General features: G+C 42.8%; 1 protein-coding gene across 2 annotated transcripts in view; it reads left to right on the top strand.

Moving 5' to 3' along the window:
- Positions 1–3,245: 3,245 nt before the first annotated feature.
- The window catches only part of POF1B (POF1B actin binding protein), a 57,279-nt gene continuing 37,654 nt past the window's right edge, over positions 3,246–22,870 (top strand). Inside the window, exon 1 of one of the 2 annotated variants that reach the window (XM_060692099.2) lies at positions 3,246–3,892. In XM_060692099.2, coding sequence (XP_060548082.2) covers positions 3,449–3,892 — 444 coding nt within the window. In that variant the 5' untranslated portion in view covers positions 3,246–3,448. The remainder of the gene's footprint in view (positions 3,893–22,870) is intronic. The other variant, XR_009622673.2, reaches the window with a different exon arrangement.

Below are 22,870 nucleotides of genomic sequence, written 5' to 3'. Positions count from 1 at the left end.
AGCCAGTGATGGGTTTCTCATTATGTTACTACCGGTTCACCATGAGCGTGTACGTGTCTGGTTCACGCATGCGCCTACCTTCTACACATACGCCTGGCCCTCCACACATGCACTTTGCTCATTTGTGCGCCTTCCACACATGTGCCCAGCCTCAAAAATGTGCCTCAATAGGATGGCATAGAGCTGGGACCCCAGCCGTGATTTCCACTGCCGGTTCGGGTGAACTGGTCCAAACCGGCTGAATTCCACCTCTGAACCCAGCAAGGAAGTAGAGGAAAGTAGTGAGAACTTTCAGAGTGGAATAATTAAGAAAGAAAACCAGACTTCTGAAGTCTATATTTTAGCCTGCAGATGAGAGGTTGAGTGGTACAACAGGATTATGGAATACCACAATACTACTATAATCCTTTTATCTTTGGGCCAAAGGCCCGTTTAACCCAACATCATATATCAGATGTTGGCCAAACTCTAGCAGAGTACTAAACAGGTTGAATGAAGTTTGCAGAAACTTCTTAAAAATTTCTTAAAAACATCTCAGGGAGGAATTTACCGGAACAAGATTCAAACTGTTTAACCCAATGGTTAGATTTGGGAGATTCCATTCTATCCCATAGAATGAACGTACTAGAATGGAATGGAATGGAATGGAATGGAATAGAATAGAATAGAATAGAATAGAATAGAATAGAATAGAATAGAATAGAATAGAATAGAATAGAACAGGAATAGAATGCAGAAGAGAAGAGAGGAATAGAATAGAATAGAATAGAATAGAATAGAATAGGATAGGATAGGATAGGATAGGATAGGATAGGACAGGACAGGACAGGACAGGACAGGACAGGACAGAACAGGACATTGGAGTTCTTCTAGTCCAGCCTCCTGCTCAAGCAGGAAACCCTGTACCATTCCGGACAAGAGTTCCCAAAATTTCATTGTCTTGTTTCCAGGGGTGTGTGTCTGCCTGCCTGTCTTGTGGAGTTTGCATGTTTAGCGGAGGTGTCTGCAGGAACATTGCTCTAGCCTAAACCTTGTTGTCCAACCAGGGCTGTGCAACCTGTTGGCCGGTAACTTTTAAAGCCCCCATGGACTTCAACTCCCAGAATTCCCCAGCCGGCCAGGTTTCACCAGTCTAAAAGTTTGCAAGGTTGGAAACAAATAAGTACACGCCCACACCCCTACACCACTAAAGCAGGGGTCTCCAATCTTGGCAACTTTAAGACTTGTGGACTTCTAAAATCCACACATGGTTGGAAAAAATGATTAAAAAACATGTAGATTTTAAACCAGAGATTTTTTTATTGGGGATTGTACCTGAAATATATAATAGAGAATTGAGATATCTGATTGTGAATGTATTAACAGCGGTTAGAATTGTGTTTGCTAAAAATTGGAAAAATGAGAAAATACCAATGCAAGATGAAGTCATTAAGAAAATAACGGAATGTGCTGAGATGAGCAAATTGACATTTGAAATTAGAGAAGAAGAAGATAAACAGTATTATAAGATATGGGACTTATTTTATCAATGGTTAGATAAAAAAATATGGAAATGAAATATGATAAGAGATTTTTATAATACAAGAATTGTAGAATTATATAAAATATAACATAAAGATGTATTATTATTGGATCGATTTAGGATGATGAATGTTATAATATAAATTAACTCAAATCTTAGAATATTTTGTACAAAATGAGGGAAGAATAGCTAGTCAAATAAAAGATTAATGAGAACAATAATATATAGATACAGATATATTAGATCGATAATATGAGAATTTAGGAAAACTGTAAGCTATGAATATGGTGAAGACACACAAAAGACTTGTAACCAACTGACACACTGTGTGTAATTGAAGATGGCTTTATGTTTTTATGTATGTGTGTTAAAAAAAAAAAGACTTGTGGACTTCAACTCCCAGAATTCCCCAGCCAGCCAGATTTTCCCCAGTCCAGAAGTTTTGGAAAAGTTTGGAAGGTTGGAAACAAACAACCCCTCCCACCCAAAAACAGGGGTCTCCAACCTTGGCAACTTTAAGACTTGTGGACTTCAACTCCCAGAGATCTTCAGCCAGCAAACTGTGGGAGTTGAAGTCCACAAGTCTTCAAGTTGCCAAGGTTGGAGACCCCTGACCTGGATGATTGAGAATTTCTGTAGATATAAGTGCTTGCTTGTTTTGCAGAGATGTAAAGAATACACAAATGTGAATACCTTGAAGATTATTCCTATGGGTGACAAAGAATCAACTAAAATGAAGATGCCTCAACTAGAACAATTAATCAGTGGAACAACTTGCCTCCAGTTGTGGATGCTCCAACACCGGAAGTTTTTAAGAAGAGATTGGATAACCATTTGTCTGAAGTGGTGTAGGGTTTCCTGCCTAAGCAGGGGGTTGGACTAGAAGATCTCCAAAGTCCCTTCCAACTCTGTTATTCTATTCTATTCTATTCTATTCTATTCTATTCTATTCTATTCTATTCTATTCTATTCTATTCTACTCTACTCTACTCTACTCTACTCTACTCTACTCTACTCTACTCTACTCTATTCTATTCTATTCTAATTCTACTCTACTCTATTCCATTCTAACAGATTTATGGGAATATGTATAATTGTGTAATCGGATACATCACTACGAAACAGACACTTCAAATGATTGAATATATATAATTGTTTTATTGTATAATGTACTTTTTTTTGTTGTGCTTTGTTATATATGCTTTGTGTGTGTTTTATTTATTTGTTAATAAAGTTTATAAATTAAAAAGAAGAAGAAGATGAAGTGTGTGGAAATTTATTTATTTAAAAGACGTATACGGCCGCCCATGTTAACCCCCACAATAAAACAAAACTCTGGGAGTTGAAGTCCACAAGTCTTCAAAAAAGAGCCTTGATAGAACAGTGGTCTACACACCCTGTTATTAACACAGCTGCCTGCAATTTACTGCTGGTTCGAATCTCTCCAAGGCTCAAGGTTGACTCAGCCTTCCATCCTTTCTAAGGTAGGTGAAATGAGGACCCAGATTGTGGGGGCAATAAGCTGACTTTGTATAAATATACAAAAGGGTGAAGGCTATTGCTGAGCACATTGTAAGCCGCCCTGAGTCTCCGGAGAAGGGCGGCATATAAATCAAATTAAAAAAAAAATTGCCAAGGTTGGAGACCCTGCATAAAGGAAGGCGCGAGTGCCCATAGCTGAGCTCCCGCCCTCCTGTTGCTTGGAGGTGGCCCGCAGCCTTGCAGCCCCGCCCGGCCTGGCTTACTCCGGCAGCAGCTGCAGCTGCAACGCCCCGCCCGGCCATGGCTTCCCTGGCGGCTGCAGGTGAGCCGTGGGCTCCGGCGGCGGGCGTGGCCCCGGCGGGGCGGGCGGTCCCGGCTGCCTAACCTCCGCCCGGCTCAGCCAGCGGGCCAGTGCCCGTGCCCAGCGCCCAGCGCAACGCCAGCATGTTCGGCGTCCAGCAACACGTCCAGCCGACGCCGCTGCCTCCGCCCTGGAGCTCCCGCTCTCAGCCGGCCGTCCCGTCTCCGCCCCGGCGCGGCTACTGCCCGGTGCCGGTGCCTCCGCCGCCGGCGCCTTCCCGCTCCTGCTTCGACCCCTGCTTGGCGCCGCCGCCTTCGCTGCCCGCCACGCTGCCCCGCGCCCGCCAGAGCCGCCCGGCCCCGCTGCCCCTGCAGCTCCAGCCCTGCCCAGACCCCTTCCCGCCGCAGGAGAGCTGCAACGGGGGCGGCAGCGTGGTCTACGAGCGGGTCCGCACCTACAGCAGCCCCGGCGGGAAACGGGTGCAGCTGCTGGACGCGCCCAACGGCTGCTCCCCCCGGGCGCTCTCGCCCTTCGACGCCAGCCCGGGCTACCAGCACGTCATCTGGAGCAACGACCCTCCGTTGCAGGTAAATGGCGGCTCGGCCCCTACCCCGCAGCCCGTTCTGCCCCCTCCCACGGTTCCCCCATTGGGTTCCTCCAGGCTCTCACCTGGAGGAGGGAGCACCCCCATGCTCTTACCTGGAGGAGGAAGCACCCCCATGCTCTCACCTGGAAGAGGGAGCACCTCACCTGGAGGGGAGAGCACCCCCATACTCTCACCTGGAGGAGAGAGCACCCCAATGCTGTAACCTGAAGGAGGGAGCACCCCCATGCTCTCACCTGGTAGAGGGGGCACCCCCATGCTCTCACCTGGAGGAGGGGGCACCCCCATGCTCTCACCTGGAGGAGGGAGCACCTCACCTGGAGGAGGGAGCACCCCAATGCTCTCACCTGGAGGAGGGGGCACCCCCATGCTCTCACCTGAAGGAGGGAGCACCTCACCTGGAGGAGAGAACATTCCCATGCTCTCACCTGGTAAAGGGAGCACCCCCGTGCTCTCACCTGGAGGAGGGAGCACCTCACCTGGAGGGGAGAGCACCCCAATGCTCTCACTTAGAAGAGGGAGCACATGTTACACAGAGAGCAACCCACTATAAGGGTATAAAGCCCGCCCCCCAGGAAGAAGGGCTTGGATCCTATCTACCTACCTACCTACCTACCTTGTTGTTGTTAGTTGCGAAGTCGTGTCCGATCCATTGCGACCCCATGGACAACGTTCCTCCAGGCCTTCCTGTCCTCTGCCATCCTCTGGAGTCCATTTAAGCTTACCGCTACTACTTCAGTCCTATCTATCTAGGTCCTATCTATCTAGGGTGCCCCTTTTGTGCATGGATCTGGGGGGGGGCGCTGGATGAAACTTTACCCTCTTCCAGTTCACGGGTTGTAAAGGGGGAGGGGGGGCCCTGAGCATCTTTTTTCAAGGTAGAAGGGTCAGAGGCTTTTGCCTGCTGCCTCCCCCTCTCCCGTCAAACTGTGGAACTGGATCCAATTGGATCTCTCTTCCCACTCTGACTTGCTTCCTCTTTTTTTTCCCTCTCACCTGGACGAGAGCACACCTTTCACAGGTTACGTAGAGACCCTGCGCTCGCCACCCGTTGCAAGGATATTACAGGCCCAGGGGAGGAAGAGGCTGGGTCATCGCTCTCCATTCAGGGTGCCACTTATTTTTCAGGGATGTGGGAGTCACGATGGACTGAGTTTCACCCTCTCTTCAAAAAGCCCCCCCCTCGAAATTCACCGACAAAGTTAGGGGCCCTGAGCATCTGCGTTTAAAACAGAAGGGCCAGCTGCTGCCCCCTTCCCACGGAAACCAACCATGGGTCTGGATACAGCTTGCAAATATTCCCAAGCATTATGGTTTTTGTCTGTATCACCTTTGGCAAACACAGCTGAGTGTGCTAAGAAAGTGTTTAGCAGATCGTTTGGGGCCAGGAACAATAAGAAAGGGGAGTAACTTTTTTTTTTTTTTTTGGCAAGCTCTCTTAAACAGGCCAGTTTGGTGCTAACTATTTCCTTAGTTCCTTAAAAGTTGATTTCTCTTCCTCTCCAAAGTCCAATTACTGTATTGTTCTAGCTGGCGTGGAAACATCCTTCTCATATTTAAAGTTGATTCTCTGCGCTCCTTCCGCCGTGCTGTGAAGACCTTTTTATTCCATCAGGCGGGCTTGGCCTAATCTCTTCCCTTTTTAAATATGTAAATATTAATCTGTTTTTAAATTACTGAGGTGTTTTAATCTGTCTGGGCCAAAATGATTTAATGTGATTTTATCTGGTTTTTAAATTTTTTGTATCTATGTATTTTATTGTTGGCTGTTCACCGCCCTGAGTCCTTCGGGAGTAGGGCGGTACACAAATCAAATAAACTTAAAAAACTTAAACTCTGTGTAAAATAGATTAATACCTCTAAACGTCTACTTCCTGGCCTTCAATATTGATTTAATTGTCTTGTCGTTTTGTTTATTGCCCTTATATTACCATCTCCATTGACTCTTGTGTTGTAGTCTCGGTTGACTCATTGCATGCACAACACAAATTGTGTTATAGAAATCATGCGCCCAGTTGCGTTCATTGTGACTAACATTCATTTCTAGATGAAATAGAGAGCTATAATTGTTATTAGGGCCAGAAGCTTTGCAAAACAAACAAGTACTGTATATTGAAAAAAAATACACCTTTCTAGATATGTTTCTTTTTTTGTTAACAGAACAAGGGCGGTTTCATTTTGTTGACGATGGAATTGTGTTGTTTTTGAAGAGGAGATACAATGTTGTGAGAGGAAGCAGTGTGTGTGTGTGTGTATATGTGAGTGAAAGAGATTGAAATTGTTTCACATTTCTTAGTCACCTTTTCACAGAATTCTCTCCTCCAGCATCAGTTCGCAGTATAAAATGCACCGATTTCAAGTTAATATAAGGAAGTCATGAATTGGATTTATGCCAGTTTAAAAACCAGCTAATCGAAACAAAGTAAATCAGGAATTTGAATAATTGTTGGCATATTTTATAAAACTTGAGCTGAAATGATTGCTTGGTTTGAAAAGAGTCTTATTAGCAGCATGCATATAAATAATCCCCCAAAAGTAGTTGGACTTTCAAATAGAGCAGGGATCTCCAAACTTGGCAACTTTAAGACTTGTGGACTTCAACTCCCAGAATTCCCATGGCTGGCTGGGGAATTCTGGGTGTTGAAGTCCACAAGTCTTAAAGTTGCCAAATTTAGAGACCGCTGACAGAGATTGGGTGTTGAGATTTTACTTCTTGCTTGCTTGCTACAGTTCTGCTTTTCAATGACATGGGAAATTATACCTTTTGGAACATTCGGTTATTAGGTTTATATCCTGCATTTCATTCAAGAGGCCCAGGAGATATACAGAGTATTCCCTCCTCCCGTTTCCCCCCCCCCAGAACAACCCTGCGAGGTAGGCTGGTTGAAAGAAATACAAGCGATGGGAAAGCAAGACTATAACAGCACACTTGAATGTGCAACCAGACAGACTGAAGTCCCACTGATAGAGATGCAGGGTTAAAAAAAACAACAAAAGCCCAACATGACAATCCTAGTTATCCAACTGAAGCATATAAAAAAATTGATGGCATGGTTGAGGCCACTATAATGGACCGTTTTGCCCTCCCTGGAGTCCAAGTAAGGCAGATGCGGGTTGGCAAATATAATGATTCATCTTTTTGGCTGTGCTTCTATGACTCCCGTGTCGCAGAATTGCAGATTGAATAAATACAGGCGTTCAGCCGTTGAGTGGAATAAAATGAAAGCAAAACTGTGTTTTCCTAAGATGATGGGGGTGGGTGGGCGGGGAAGAGAAATCGCGGCAGTGATAAGAGAACAGTAACAAGCAACCAGCAGAAGAACCTGGTCCTTATCAACTCAGAAAAAAATCTCAACCAGTTAGTGAAGAAATTCCAAACAGTTAGTAAAAGAAGAATTTTCCTTTGGGTACTAGATGGCGGGACTATTGGTATTATTGACATTCTTATTCTGGGATCATTTGAGATAATTAATTGTCTTACTTAGCAATCGCCTTGCTAGTAGTGGAAATTTTGGTCCCAGTTGTTGTCATCAGTCAAGAACTACCAATATTCAACCTATACAGGAAGTCCTTGATTTACGACCACAATTGAGCCCAAAATTTAGGTTGCTGGGTGAGACATTTGTTAAGTGAGTTTTGCCCCCATCTTACGACTTTTCTTGCTGCAATCTCGCTTTTAATCTCATTTCCAACCGAACATGGCACCCAAAACATGAGCCAAGGGATTTTTTTTAAAAAAATAGGAGCTTTGATTTGGTTTTTTTCTCTTAATTGCTTTGAATAGTTTTTTACATCTGTGATAGGTTTTTATCTCCGTTCACTGCCCAGAGTGCCACTGATAAGATGGGCCACCATATACAGGTAGTCCCTGACTTATGAGCACAACTGAGCCCAATATTTCTGTTGCTAAGAGAAACATTTTTTAAGTGGATTTTGTCCCATTTTATGACCTTTCTTGCCACGGTGGTTAAGTGAATCATTGCAGCTGTTAAGTGAGTAACCTGGTTGTTAAGTGAATCTGGCTCCCCCATTGACTTTGCTCGTCAGAAGGTCACAAAAAGGGATCACGTGACCCCAGGACACTGCAACTGTCATAAATACGAGTCAGTTGCCAAGCATCTGAATTTTGATCAGTTGACCATGGGGATACTGCAATGGTCGTAAGAATGAAAAACGGTCATAAGTCACTTTTTTCAGTGCCGTTGTAACTTTGGACAGTCACTAAACAAACTGTTGTAAGTCAAGGACTACCTGTGGATGAGAAATGGGTTTGTAAACTATAGTTATTTGCTAGAGGACAAGCCACTTTCTTTGAAACTCAGTTCTGGAGAGGATATATTTATCTCTGTCTAGCAATCCATCCATCCATCCATCCTATATTGCTCTGCATTCCTTTGCAACCATGAAAAGAACATCGGTTGGGGGGGGGGCGAAAGCCCTACTAAGCAGGTATATACAAAAGAATGAAGGCTATTGCTTAACGCATTGTAAGCCGCCCTGAGTCTCCGGAGAAAGGACGGCATATGAATCGAATCAATCAATCAATCAATCAATAAATATGAAATTCTGCCTGAAAGCCTTGATTTTATATATTTCAAGGCAGTGGTGAAATGCTCCCGGTTCGGACCGGATCGCCTGATCCGGTAGCGATGGTGGCGGGTGGTTCAGAGAACCGGTAGCAAAAATCCCTGCTCCCCCCCATGCCCAGCTGAGCTGCACAATCATCAGAGGCTTTTAAAAAGAAAATTTTTTAAAGCATTTTTTCTACAACCTCTTCGGCCGAAAAAATGCTTTTAAAAATAAAAAAAAAAGTCTCTGATGATCGCACGGCTCAGCTGGGATCATCAAAGGCTTTTAAAAGCATTTTTTCTACAACCTCTGAAGAGCCTCTGACGATCCCAGCTGAGTTGCTTGATCGTCAGAGGTTTTTTTTTTCTTTTAAAAGCCTCTGACGATCCCGGCTGAGTTGCCTGATCGGCAGAGGCTTTTAAAAGAAAAATAGAGGTCGCCGAAGAGGTTGTAGAAAAAATGGTTTTAAAAGTAAAAAAAAAAAAAATTGGCCAAGCCCACCCAGTCATATTACCCCCCACTCCACCAAGCCACGCCCACAGAACCGGTAGTAACAAATTTTAGATTTCACCACTGTTTCAAGGATGTTCTTCGGACAGTCCTCATCATTTCCAAACAGTATTTGTGAACCCAAAATACTTCCATCTCTCTCTCTCTCTTCTCCCCTTCCCCAAACTCCCCTTTTTTTTCTCTTGCTCTTTCTTCACTTGTTTTTTTATTTAAAAAGTTTTACAAATACATTTTCTCCCCAATTCTTCCCCCCCCCCCCCGAACTCCCCATACCCTCCCTAACCCTCCCCTTCCCCCCCAGGACTTCCACAGTATAAAATCCTAATTGAAAAATACATTTTATAAAACTTATAAAACTTAAACCCCTCCACCCCCTAAATACTATTAATACCTTCATAAAGCTCAATTAATTTAACCCTACATGATACATTCATTCAACTTAATGCTATCTGATATTTCTTAGGGATCGCTCCACCCATCAAAGAGCAGAACTTCGTAGAAAATGAAATTGCTGACTCGGTTTTTATCCCTGGCCCTTAAATTGCTAGAGTTGCATATTTTCTATCCCATTAAAAGAACGAGAACTTAATTATGGAAGGTTGGACTAATTACCATCTTCTGCAATTGGGAGGGAAAGGGGAGTTGCGAGCAGCAATCTTACTTATTCAACAATCTTAATATTCCAGAAGCTTTTTGAAGCAGTTATTGATGAGCCAGGAAAAAAAAAAGCTATAATAAGTAACACTTTATTTATTTCTTTATTTGAATTTGTATGGCCTCCTGCCTCAAATTCATGATTCTGGCCAGCTGACAATATTTTACAAAATTGCACCTTTTTCCTATGTTGCATTGTTACGCTTAAGTTGGTGAACTGCCTTAAGCCATGACGTTTGTTTTAGGCATCTCAAGTGATATGAACCTATGTAAGATGTCTTTTGTAAGGGACGTGGTGGCTCGGTGGCTAAGACACTGAGCTTGTTGATCGAAAGGTCGGCAGCTCAGCGGTTCGAATCCCTAGTGCCGCGTAAGGGGGGTGAGGTCCCGTTACTTGTCCCAGCTTCTGCCAACCTAGCAGTTCGAAAGCACGTAAACAATGCGAGTAGAAAAATAGGGACCACCTTTGGTGGGAAGGTAACAGCATTCCGTGCGCCTTTGGCGTTGAGTCATGCCGGCCACATGACCACAGAGACGTTTTTGGACAGCGCTGGGCTCTTGGGCTTTGAAACGGAGATGAGCACTGCCCCCTAGAGTCGGGAACGACTAGCACATATGTGCGAGGGGAACTGTTACCTTTACCTAAGATGTCTTTTGCCCGTTGTGGTCTACAATACATTTTTGACCCATCAGGAGTTTTTGCCTGTGGTTTCAACTGTAGGTTTCAAGGAAGAGATGAGGGGCCCCCTATAGTCTGTTTTTTTGAGAGTTGCAGCTGGAATTTGTCATTGAAACAGAAGTTGCCTTAATTCTTCTTATCTGTTACATTCCTTCGGCTTTATAACTTTTGAGTGCCAGAGCAAAAAAATAATCTAATTTTAGCTCCTTTTAATAAACCGAGTGAGAGTTTTGCAGCCCGTTTGCTGTTCTCCGTGCCAGCAAGTGAAAAAACTGTGTAACACATCCCAATTAAACATATTCGTCTATACAGAGGCGTCTGCGAGATCAAAGGCTTTTGTCAAAACGATAAAAGGCAGGTTGCAAACTCCACCTCTCTCATGCTTGTGTTATGATGTTGCCACATCGGTTTTATCATCCTCTCCCACCCGCCCATGTGTATAGAGCCAGCTCAGCTTTTAACTTGCTATTCAATCTAGATCACAAATTTAATATATATCCCTAAAGGCTTAAATTTTAATTATTTCTACAAGGACCTTCTCATTTCTTCTCATGTCCTTCTCTTTTCTCAGTTTATCGTTGTTAGAGTAGAGTAGAGTAGAGTAGAGTAGAGTAGAGTAGAGTAGAGTAGAGTAGAATAACAGAGTTGGAAGGGACCTTGGAGGTCTTCTAGTCCAACCCCCTGCCCAGGCAGGAAACCCTACACCACTTCAGACAAATGGTTATCCAACGTCATCTTAAAAATTTCCAGTGTTGAAGCATTCACAACTTCTGGAGGCAAGTTGTTCCATTTATTAATTTTTCTAACTGTCAGGAAATTTCTCCTTAGTTCTAAATTGCTTCTCTCCTTGATTAGTTTCCACCAGTGGTGGGATTCATTTAACAACTGGTTCTCTGCCCTAATGATTTCTTCTAAAACCAGTTCACCAAACTGTTCAGAAAGTTAACAACCGGTTCCCCCGAAGTGACGTGAACTGGCTGAATCCCACTACTGGTTTCCACCCATTGCTTCTTGTCCTGCCCTCAGGTGCTTTGGAGAATAGCTTGACTCCCTCTTCTTTGTGGCAGCCCCTGAGATATTGGAACACTGTTATCATGTCTCCCCTAGTCTTTCTCTTCATTAAGCTAGACATACCCAATTCCTGCAACTGTTCTTCATATGTTTTAGCCTCCAGTCCCCTAATCATCTTTGTTGCTCTTCTCTGCACTCTTTCTAGAGTCTCAACATGTTTTTTACATTGTGGCGACCAAAACTGAATACAATATTCCAAGTGTGGCCTTACCAAGGCATTATAAAGTGGTATTAACTATTTCTTTTATTAGACTACCATTGTGGCATTGTTTCTATCACATGAAGTTATCAAAGAATAAAAACTAAAAAAATAAGGCAAGTGAAAAAGAAACAGACTGCTAATCTTAAACATAAGATTAGCAGTCTGTTTCTTTTTCACGCGAGGTAGGACTCAATCGTTGTTGGACTATGCCAGGGATCTCCAAATTTGGCAATTTGAAAGACTTCTGGGCTCACCTCCCATGTTGGCTGGGAAATTTTGGGAATTGAAGTCCACAAGACTTAAAGTTGCCAAGTTTAGAGATCTCTGGACGGAGCTCATTTCAGGATGTGACTTTTATATTTTATCTTGCTCCAAATGTGCTAACCATTTCAGATAAAGTCTGACTGTTAGAAATGTTTCCTGATTTGGTTCTTCCTCCTGCCTTCTGTTTCAATTTAGGAATTTCGGAGCCAGCCAAGACATTATTAAGCACCTTAAAGATGAGCATGTTCCAGATAACATAAACATTTTTTAGAGCTTTTCCCTTGGAGACCAGCAAAAGTTAATTTGTTTTCCACATGCCTGGAATTCCAAACTGGCCATCTCTTTTGTCAATTATTTGTGATTATTGATTGCTCCGCATTCTTGCTCCCTTAAAAGTGCTCTCTGGTCAAAGGAATGTAGCTTTATTGTGTTGAGAAAGCCACGCTGCCATAATCCTATACGTGTCAACCCAGAAACACATTCTACCGCCCTGTAAATATTTATGTGCAGAATTTCAGCCACCGAAAGGAGAATTGGATAAAACGAAGGAGGATCTGATACAAATTGGCTAGCATTGGATTTATTTCACGGAGTGATTTGGGGCCAAATTTATGGCTTTCTTGGAACTCGACTCACCTGTTAGGGCCATGTGGAAATGAAATTCGAAGAAACGTAGAGTGTACTTAGTTCAAATAAATAAAAGTGTCTGATGCATAGAATTGTTGTGAGGTTGGGCACACACAAAAGGTACAGAGAATGAGTTGTCGGTTCTGTTATTTCATCAGATGAGAGCACAATGTTCTCCTTAACGCTGTTGTGGCTTCTTAACAAGCCAACTACGAAATTCGGTATCCACTACACCCATTGTTCTGAGTCACTGAAATTATTTATTTTTGCTAGTTATATAATTGCATGTTAATCTAGTGGTTGTTAGAATTAATGACAGACGATGAGCTTCAGCAAAATGGCAACCTTTATCATGAATCTCCAAGTCAAGCTCTTCTGTTCTTTTCATTTTTCATCTTTTTTTTCCTTTCATCCTTTTACATTTTTTTCAAAAGGTGTTTTTTTTTTTAATGTTCAGTGTAGACTTTGGCTTTAAAAAATAGAATTATTTCTTCTGAATCAGCACCCCTTGGTTAGGCAGACTGCCAGAGAACGTTTAACTTGAAGAGTTCATATTAATTAATGGTTGATTTATTAAGGGGTTAAATCCAAGAGTTTTGCTACAGCATAGCCCCAAAGCTACTGACCAATATTGCACTATAAAGAGCCACACTGGAGAAAAAAAATGCCAAGAGCAAAGACCAAGCCAGACTGTTTTAACATTGAAATTAAGGAATATATAGTACATTGTATTTATTAAAGTAAATAAATGCACTGAAAAGAAAAAACAACAGAACCATGAATGTTTTGGCTACAGGTAGCGTTTAAAAACAACAACAACTGTGGAGCAATTTTAGAATTTGGGAGTTGGGTTTTAAATCCAAATGGTTTACAAGTAGTCCTTGACTTATGACCATAATGGAGCCCAACATTTCTGTGGCTTATATAACAAGCGAGACAGTTGTTAAGTGAGTTTTGCCCCATTTTACGGCCTTTCTCACCACAGTTGTTAAGTGAATCATTGCCGTTGTTAAGTTAGCAACACGGTTGCTAACTCTTTGGCCAAAGAGGTTGTAAAAAATGCTTTTAAAAGCCTCTGACGATCCCAGCTGATCGTCAGAGGCTTTTTTTTCTTTTAAAATTATTTTTTCTACAACCTCTTCGGCCAAAGAGGTTGTAGAAAAAATGCTTTTAAAAATAAAAAAAAAGCCTCTGATGATCGCGCGGCTCAGCTGAGCATGGGATGGGGGGGGGGCAGGGATTTTTGCTACCGGTTCTCCGAACCAGCCGCCTCCATCGCTACCTGATTGGGCGATCCGGTCCGAACTGGGAGCATTTCACCCCTGGTCTAGTGGTTTCTCTTTACTTTGTGCATCACCTGGTATTGCAATATCAATGAACCAGACTTTTTTCTTTTCCAAAATAGTGATGTCAGGTGTGTGGTGGGCCAGATGTTTGTCTGTTTGGATTTGAAGGTCCCACATGATCTTGACCTGTTCAAGAACTTTGTCAGTTTTGTGTTCCCAGTAATTTTTGCTGCATTCAAACCCAAACTTCTGGGAAATCTTCCAATGTATGATTTTGGCATTTTTTAAATTATTATTATTATTATCTCTTTTATTCATTAAACATGAAACTCAGTCAACTGAGCATTTAAAAATGTATCAAAAATACCATTGACTGGCGCTGATGGTTGAGGTTGATACGGGTTGCTGCCAGCATCCTAGGTATCAATTAATATTATTATCTTTATTATTATTCTTTTATTCATTAAACATGAAACTCAGTCAACTGAACATTTAAGAATGTGTCACAAATACGATTGACTGGTGCTAATGGTTGATATCGGTTGCTGCCAGCGTCCTAGGTATCAACCAAGTATTTTCTTAAAATTTATGATGTTCCGAGTAGCACAGTTTTTTGCAGTTCCGCTGGTGTTATTGCAGGAAGCTGAAATTTGTTGATGTATCTTATAAAATTCTTGGACATGGTACCAAGTGCCCTGATGACAATGGGTATCACTGTTATATGTTTCATCCATAATTGCGTAGTTTCGATGGCCAGGTCGCGATATTTCATGATTTTTTCCAGTTCTTTTTCTTCGACTCTGGCGTCTCCTGGTACCGCAATATCAATAAATTGTACGCTTCGGTTTTCGACAACTGTGATATCTGGCGTGTTGTGTTCCAAATGACGATCCGTCTCTATTCGAATGTCCCACAAGATTTTCACTGTCTCATTTTTGATAATTTTTTCCACTCCGTGCGCCCATGACTTTTCGGATACAGGTAGAACGTATTTCTTACATAATGGCCAGTGGATTAATTTATCAACTCCAATTGTGTCTAGCTTTGTAATTAGTTTGCGTGATTTTGCTGCACTCACATATTAAGTGTGAAACATTCAACTTTGTCGTTGCAAAGTCGGCAGTTTGGATTGTCAGTGGATTTTTGTATCTTTACTTTCATGGCATTAGTTTGTAGTGCTTGTTCTTGAGCAGCAAGTATTAAACCTTCCGTTTCTTTCTTGATGGTTCCTCTCTTAAGCCATGCCCATGTAAAGTTGTCATCACATTTTCCTTCAATGTTTTTCAAGTGCTGTCAATGAAGGACATTATTATTATTAGAATTATTATTTGTATTCGTATTAATATTATTAGTATTACTGTGTTATTGCCATGCGCTCAAAAGCCCGATTGGGCTTATTATCAGGGGATGTCTTATTTTGGGGGGAAAAGGGTACCATCTACTCTATAATCTAATCTAATCTAATCTAATCTAATCTAATCTAATCTAATCTAATCTAATCTATCTAACTATCATGTTTCCCCGAAAATAAGACCCTGTCATATTTTTTTGAACCCTGAAATAAATGCTTGGCCTTCTCACCATGAGCTAGTGATTTAAATTGTGATTTAAATAAACTCGATTTAAATCAAATCCACCCTGGTTTGTTGCACAGTCAGCCAGATGTTCAGACAGGATTTGGCATTTTTGTCTACCTATCAAGTCCTTCCCAAGGACCTGGGATAGACAGATGTGGATGTTTGATGGTGTTACAGATTTTATTATTGGTGCTTCATATGAAGCTTGGAGAATCTGTTCCAGTTTCTTCAGCTCTTCCCAATGAATGCCGTTCTTTTCAAAGGGGCTGTGCATAGGGAGTGAAGTAGGTCTGGTAACTATGCAGCCAGGTCATGCCTGGACAGCATTAAAACAAAAACCCTTCTGATCTCGTGGCGCTGGAAATACCAGAAAAGTCTGTTTGAGAGCAAGAGAAACCAGTTACCCATTTCAGTGTCTCTCATTTTTTTTTTATAGCAGTCCTGGGTTAATATTGAGTTCCATTCCTAAGTCTGTCTTTAACTTGAATTTATATGCATAGTCCTTGAGGTAGGACCACACTTGAGCCTAAAATTTCTGTTGTTGAGTGAGTGTTGTCCCATTTTACGACTTTTTCTGCCACAGCTGTTAAGCAAATCGCTGCTGTTGTTAAGTGAACGATGCAGTCTTTAAGCAAATCTAGCTCCCCCTCCCCCGACTTTGCTTGCCGGAAGCCAGCTGGGAAGGTTGCAAATGGTGGTCACATTTGCAACCGTCAGAAATACACGCCAAGCAGCCAAATTTTGATCACATGACCTTGAGGATGCGACAATGGTCATAAGTGTGAAAAACTATCACAAGTCACTTTTTTCAGTGCCGTTGTAACTTCGGTCACTAAACGAATGGCTGTAAGTCGAGGACTTTCCTGTATGCAAGTCAAACCACATACTTACCAATGGACTGTCCGTTACTAAAAATGGTAGATGGGTTTCTCTTTCCTTGGGCCCAAAAAAACCAAAACAAAACTATTGAGACTGTGAATTTTTTTCATGAACTGCTGAAAACCGTCTGTATAAAAAGATGACTTAATATTAAATGTATAAAATGACTTAATATTAAATTTAAGTACGCTGAAAAGACACAGTTTCAGTGGTTCATGAAAACAAGGCATTTGCTTGGCAATTCGTTGGGTTAAGGAAGGAAAACACCGTCCGCCATTTTTAGTCATAAGCCACCCATTCGTAGGTACAAATTGTAAATTGGACATTCTTAATCCAGGAAACGACTGTGTTACTATTTAAACTTAGACATCCCAAAGATGCTTTTTCAAGAGGCAACTGGACTTCCTGGTTTTTCTTTGAAGACATTTCGCTTCTCATTCAAGAAGCTTCTTCATCTCTGACTGGATTGGGGGGAGGGGGAATTGGAAGGATTTATACTCCTTGCAGAGAGCTGGTCATTTGCATTCTTTTTAGAGAGTCGTTGAGACCACTTGGAGGTTTATCTGTGTACTCAGGGTCACCTGAGAGGTGCAAATGGGTGTGGGGCCGCCTTGGAACTGTTGAAAGGGCTGTGTTTGCCCTTAATGCTGCCATGTACTGGTTGATGGTTTCTCCCTCCTCCTGGTTTCTGTGAAGAAACGCGTTGCGTCGGGCAACTCACAAAGGCAAAGGGGCATAATGGCCTTTCAGCTGTGTCTCCCATGGCACCTCATGGATTGTCTGTGGGGTGAGAAGGGCCCTGGCAGTCTCGAACATGTTTTGTTCGCAGACACTTAGGAAGTAAGCTCATTTCTAATCACCGGCAAGCTCCATTTGCGGCTAGGAAGCACTCAAAACAATCTATATAAGAGTCCCATGTTTCAGTCACTCGATTGAAGGGCGCAAATGTGGTTAAGGTGGACATTTCAGTCAGAATGGACATCTGAGGAGATTTCCTCATAGCGCGGCGTATTGTTGCCTGTAGCTAAATAGCCCGTAGCTCAGCTCTTAAAGTGCGACAGCTCTGTGTTAGTGACTTCGCTTGACCTGCCGCCTCAGCCTTAAAATCCCATCTTTGTCACCAGTGTTCTGTCCTAGAATGAGGCAGGAAAGGACTGAGGCGCGAGACACGGTAACAGTACAGCTGACAATTTATTGGGCTAACAGAACAAGCTAACAGTGATCAGCTCTTGGGTCGGCAGAGAGCATGAGAGAGCAAAGCTCTCCATTCTGACAGCTCTTCATATCTCTGCTGTCAGACGGCTTAGCCAATCAGGCAACATATTTCTCCCGCCTGGTGGCTGCTGACAGAACAGCCAATCCGCGGCGCTCCTTCTGCCGCATGGACCGAACGTAACACTGTTGTAGACTGGAGATAGGTGATGTCATATCCTTCCCCCTCTGTTGAGAGAGGCCTGTTCAGTTTTGACATAGATGGCCATTAGTTCCAAGAAGGCTCCACACCCAATTTGCACTACTCAGGTGACCCTGAGGACACAGACAAACCTCCAAGTAGCCTCAACAACTCCCTATGCAAGTGACCAGCTGTCTGCAAGGAGTATAAATCCTTCCATTCTCTGCTACCCAGTCAGAGCTGAAGAAGCTTCTTGGATGAGAAGCGAAACGTCTTCAACAGAAAAAAACAAGAAAGTCCAGTTGCCTCTTGAAAAAGCTCCTTTGGGACAACCATGACCTGGATGACTGAGAATCTCCATAGATATTTAAGTTATTTTAGTTTCTGTGGATTTGGAGCTAACCTTATAGCAAAGTTTGAACAATATGCTATTGGGAAAATAAGCTAGAAAGCTCCATATTTCCAGGATTCAATATTTTATAAATAAACACTAGGCCTGTCAAGAAGAAACGAGATAAAAGAGGATCTAAGATGGTGTTTATTATTGTTGTTGTTTCGACAGAGATTTTATGGATGGCTTAAAAAGAAACATTGTGAGGGAGAAACTAATTCCCCATCTCCTTCCTGGAGTAAAATCCTTCCAGATTCTGGGAAGGTTAAATGTTTTGCACAAACAGGAGGCTGGCTGAAGGGTCATTTTTTGCAATTTGTGTTTGATCCGCCGCTCCAAGTAAATTGGCATTAAAAAAAATGAAACGATCATGCGTCAATGCTTTATAGTTTTCTGCAATTCAGAAAAACGGAGCGAAATTAGATATTTTGATGCTTCCCCCCCCCTACTTTTGGATTATTTCCACCGAGAAATTTTTACAGTTGGAATTGGAAAAGAGCGTTTCCTGCTCGGAGTTCACCTGAATAGGGCTGAAGTCCAGATAGCAGATGAAGCTGAAGACCAAGAGACAGCTAGGTGGCTCAGACTGGCTAGGTGGCTCAGTGGCTAAGACGCTGAGCTTGTCGATCAGAAAGGTCGGCAGTTCGGCGGTTCGAATCCCTAGTGTAGGTCTTCTGCGCGAGCAGGGGGTTGGACTAGATGACCTCCAAGGTCCCTTCCAACTCTGTTATACTGTTATAACCATAGATGGGGCACCTTTTTTTTTAAAAAAAAATCATTCTCTCCAACAGGTGAAAACATCTGGCTGGCTCAGAAGCCTTAAGCAGTGCTGGATATGGTTGATATTTCAATGGGAATCCACCAGGGAGTTCCAAACTTGTTTTTAATTGAGAAGGTGAAGGCTATTCCCAAAGCTAAACTGCATTTGAATTGTTGCCAAAAAAATAACTATGGGTCAGGTTTGACTCAAAGGAGTGTGTATTTTCTTGCTAAACAGGCTTCTGGCAGGTTGACAAATCATCTATGAAGTTTGAACTTTGCTTTGGAGTTGGGCAGAGTAGGTCCATCCTTTCTCAAGAATTCTTGCCTTCCAGGAAGTCCAACCCAGAAACATTTTGAAGTGCCTTATGAATGTTCGCAGCTTGGAAAGTTTATTCCAAATTTACAGTTGCTTTGCCCAGATTTTACGTCTTTCGTTTCTGCTTTTGAACATCTTAAACTCAGGGGTGAAATCCAGCAGGTTCTGACAGGTTCTAGAGAACCGGTAGCGGAAATTTTGAGCAGCTCGGAGAACTGGCAAATACCACCTCTGGCTGGCCCCAGAGTGGGATGGGAATGGAGATTTTACAGTACCCTTCCTCTGGAGTGGGGTGGGAATGGAGATTTTACAGTACCCTTCCCCTGGAGTGGGGTGGGAATGGAGATTTTGCAGTATCCTTCTCCTGCCACCCCCACCACACCATGCCCACCAAGCCACGCCCACAGAACCGGTAGTAAAAAAAATTGGATTTCACCACAGCTTAAACTGCTATGCAGCCAGGACTCCGGTGCTTGGTGATAAATGTAAAACCCATGTTGAAAGCAAGGTTATGAAAAGCTATGAAAGATAGAGGTGTGTTTTTTTTAAAAAGGAAGATGATGATGATGATGATGATGATCATCATCATCATCATCATCATCTTGTGGGACTTTAGGATTCAGACTGACAGGCACTTGGTCCACAACACACCTGACATAACAATAGTTGAAAAGAAAAAAGGATGGTTCATTGACATTGCAATACCTGGTGATGCACGGATTGAAGATAAGCAGCAAGAAAAAATCACAAAGTACCGGGACTTACAAATTGAAGTTGAGCGACTGTGGAAAAAGAAATCGTGTGTTGTCCCGATTGTAACTGGAGCCCGCGGAGCAATACCCAAAGGGCTACTCCGCTATTTAGAAATTCTAAATTTGCCGGACTTGAACATTTTGACTCTACAAAAAACCACCTTACTCGGAACAGCTTACATCCTCCGACGATACCTTAACAGTTCCTAGGTCCTTGGTTAGGACTCGAGCTGCTGAGCTATTAACCAGCCTCAAAGGCTGTGGATCTCACTAAAGATTAAATAATAATAATAATAATAATAATAATAATAATAATAATAATAATAATAATATAATAGAGGTTGGATCTTTCCACTCAGCATTTTTGAACTGCTTCTGCATTTGAATAATTCATTGCCAAGGGAATCATATTGTTTTGCAGATGTTTTCCTACAGACTTTCCCATAATAGAATATTTCAGCTAATGCTGTGTTGCATTATATTGCATTGCCTCTTTGAAGTCTCCGTCATTTGTCTCCTAGAGTTGGAGTCTTGTGTGGGTGGTGGGACTGAGCTGACCTTGGCTTGTGTGCTTGGAGAGGAGTCCACAAATATAAATTCTGGAACTATAGTCTAGGCCAGGAGTCTGCAACCTTAAACACTCCAAAAGAGCCATTTGGATCTGTTTCCCACAGAAAAGAAAACACCGGGAGCCACAAAACCCTTCCCGTGCCTGCCTATTTCTTGAGCGGCCACAAAACTAGTGTATGTAGTTGAATTAAATGTTCTGTTTTCTTCTGAAACTTTTCTTTTCTTGGATCTATCCATGGTTGGCTTACCAGGTGTTGAAAAGCTCAATAAATTGTGTGCCGGCAAGTGTCACACATTGGCAGCTGTGAGTGATATTTTGAGTGACAGGGAGCCACAGCAGAGGGGTAAAAGAGCCACATGCGGCTCCAGAGCCGCAGGTTGCTGATCCCGGGCATAGGCTTCTGATCATCAGAAGGAGGCAATAGCAGACCAGCCATAGATGACAGCATTAGCTGACCTTGGCTAATGTTGGGTTGAACTTGGTTTTTCTGTTAACAGAATAATAGGGTTGGAAAGCACCATGGAGGTCTTCTGGTCCAACCTCCTGCTCAAGCAGGAGACCCTATACCATTTCAGACAAATGGTTGTCCAATCTCTGTTTAAACATCTCCAGTGATGGAGCACTCACAACTTATGAATAAAGATGAACATATGTGTCCCACGAAAACGTTCCAGGATCCAATCTGGATCGGACACCGGGATCTGTCTTCTGAGCTTTCAGACTTTTGCTGGAGCCCATCCTCAGGGACCATAAGAAAGGCTGAGCGCCAAAAGAATCGAAGCCTTTGAATTCTGGTGCTGGAGGAGACTCCTGCGAGTCCCTTGGACTGCAAGGCGATCAAACAGGTCAGTCCTAGAGGAGATCAACCCTGACTGCTCTTTAGAAGGCCAGATCCTGAAGATGAAACTCAAATACTTTGGCCACCTAATGAGAAGGAAGGGCTCACTGGAGAAGAGCCTAATGCTGGGAAGGATTGAGGGCAAAAGAAGAATGGGACGGCAGAGAATGAGGTGGCTGGATGAAGTCACTGAAGCAGTCGGTATGAGCTTAAATGGACTTCAGAGGATGGTAGAGGACAGGAAGGCCTGGAGGAACATTGTCCATGGGGTTGCTATGGGTCAGACATGACTTCACAACTAACAACAACAACAACAATCCTCAGGGAACATCTCTCTGGGAACACACACTGTGCTAGAGAGAAGTTCCCTGAGGGAGTCTGAAAGCTCAGAAAACGAAACTTCTGGTCCCGGTGACCGACCCAAATTGCATTCTGCACCCACAACTTAGGTTAGCTTGGTTAACACTTGGAAAGACGACTATGAGGTAGTCTTAACGCTGAAAGCTAGCCTGGAAAGTAAGAATAAAAAGTACTCAAAGAAGACAATAGCAAGCCCCTTTCATAGTATCTCCCGAGAAAACTTCATGGGTATGTCCATGTAGTCACCAGGAGCTGAACTTTACTCAAGAAAGACTTGGCTATATAGTGGAATGTCTTAAGTTCATGGATATCTGTGTGATGTATGTTGTCATGGTTCTGTCAGACCTGGAAGCCATCTTTTACATTTGGCCCTTCAGGCCTGCCACATTTTCTACTGTGGGAAAATGGGAGGAGGGATTGCATAGAATATGGGTGATAGGTAGTCAAAATAACATTCCTTTCTCAGAGAGTCAAGGACATCTTGCCCTGGCACCTGGAGTTGAATGACTGGGAGGTGTCTCCAGTTTGGACGGTGGATGATTGGATCATGTAATGGACATGTGGGTACTGGGGAGGGATTGAATTTTCACTTGGATGGAAAAAACCTGGAGACTTTCAGATTCAGGTTTTCCCAAATGTGCCAATATGACATCAGTAATAAAATGGAACTTTGAGGAAACTCAAGTCTCGGAGTTTTATTTTGTTGGGGCTGTTACTTGGAACCCTGACAGGTCCTTAGCCAGCTGTTTTTTGGTGGCCCTCTTGACATGTCTCTGGGCAGTAGGAGTCATACTTATTTCTGGTTTTGCCCTTTCTGTGTCTAAAATGTGAGATTGAAGTCTTGTATTTTCCAGCAGAAATATGAGTTACATTCCTTACTCCATAATCAGTTCCCAATCACGTCAAAAATAGGACATGTGTTATTTTTCAGGTGGAAAAAAAAATAGACCGCCAAACTCCATTTTAGAGGCGGTGTGGCTGCGCTGTTGCTTCTGATTTCATTAACTTGACGGGTTGTGTTGATGTGTTGTGACATGTGCCAATTACAATAAAAGAAACCTGGATCTCTGCCCCATCCGGGATCTAACGCTTAGCCAATTTTTGCAGAATCTGTGCCATCTTACTGGCATCGACCAATCACCATCCTAGTTAAAAATAATACCCACGGGGTTTTTTCCCAGCCTCTTATTCTCTGTAGGATTAGGAAAACCATTCTTAATAAGTCTCGAAAGATCGGCCTTTGATTTCGCTTCATCCTTT

This window comes from Pantherophis guttatus, chromosome 12, assembly GCF_059756535.1.
Source record: "Pantherophis guttatus breed Tessera chromosome 12, ASM5975653v1, whole genome shotgun sequence".
NCBI classification, from domain to species: Eukaryota; Metazoa; Chordata; class Lepidosauria; order Squamata; family Colubridae; genus Pantherophis; species Pantherophis guttatus.
Note: the sequence above shows the minus strand (reverse complement) of the source record. Positions and strands in the feature narration are given on the sequence as shown.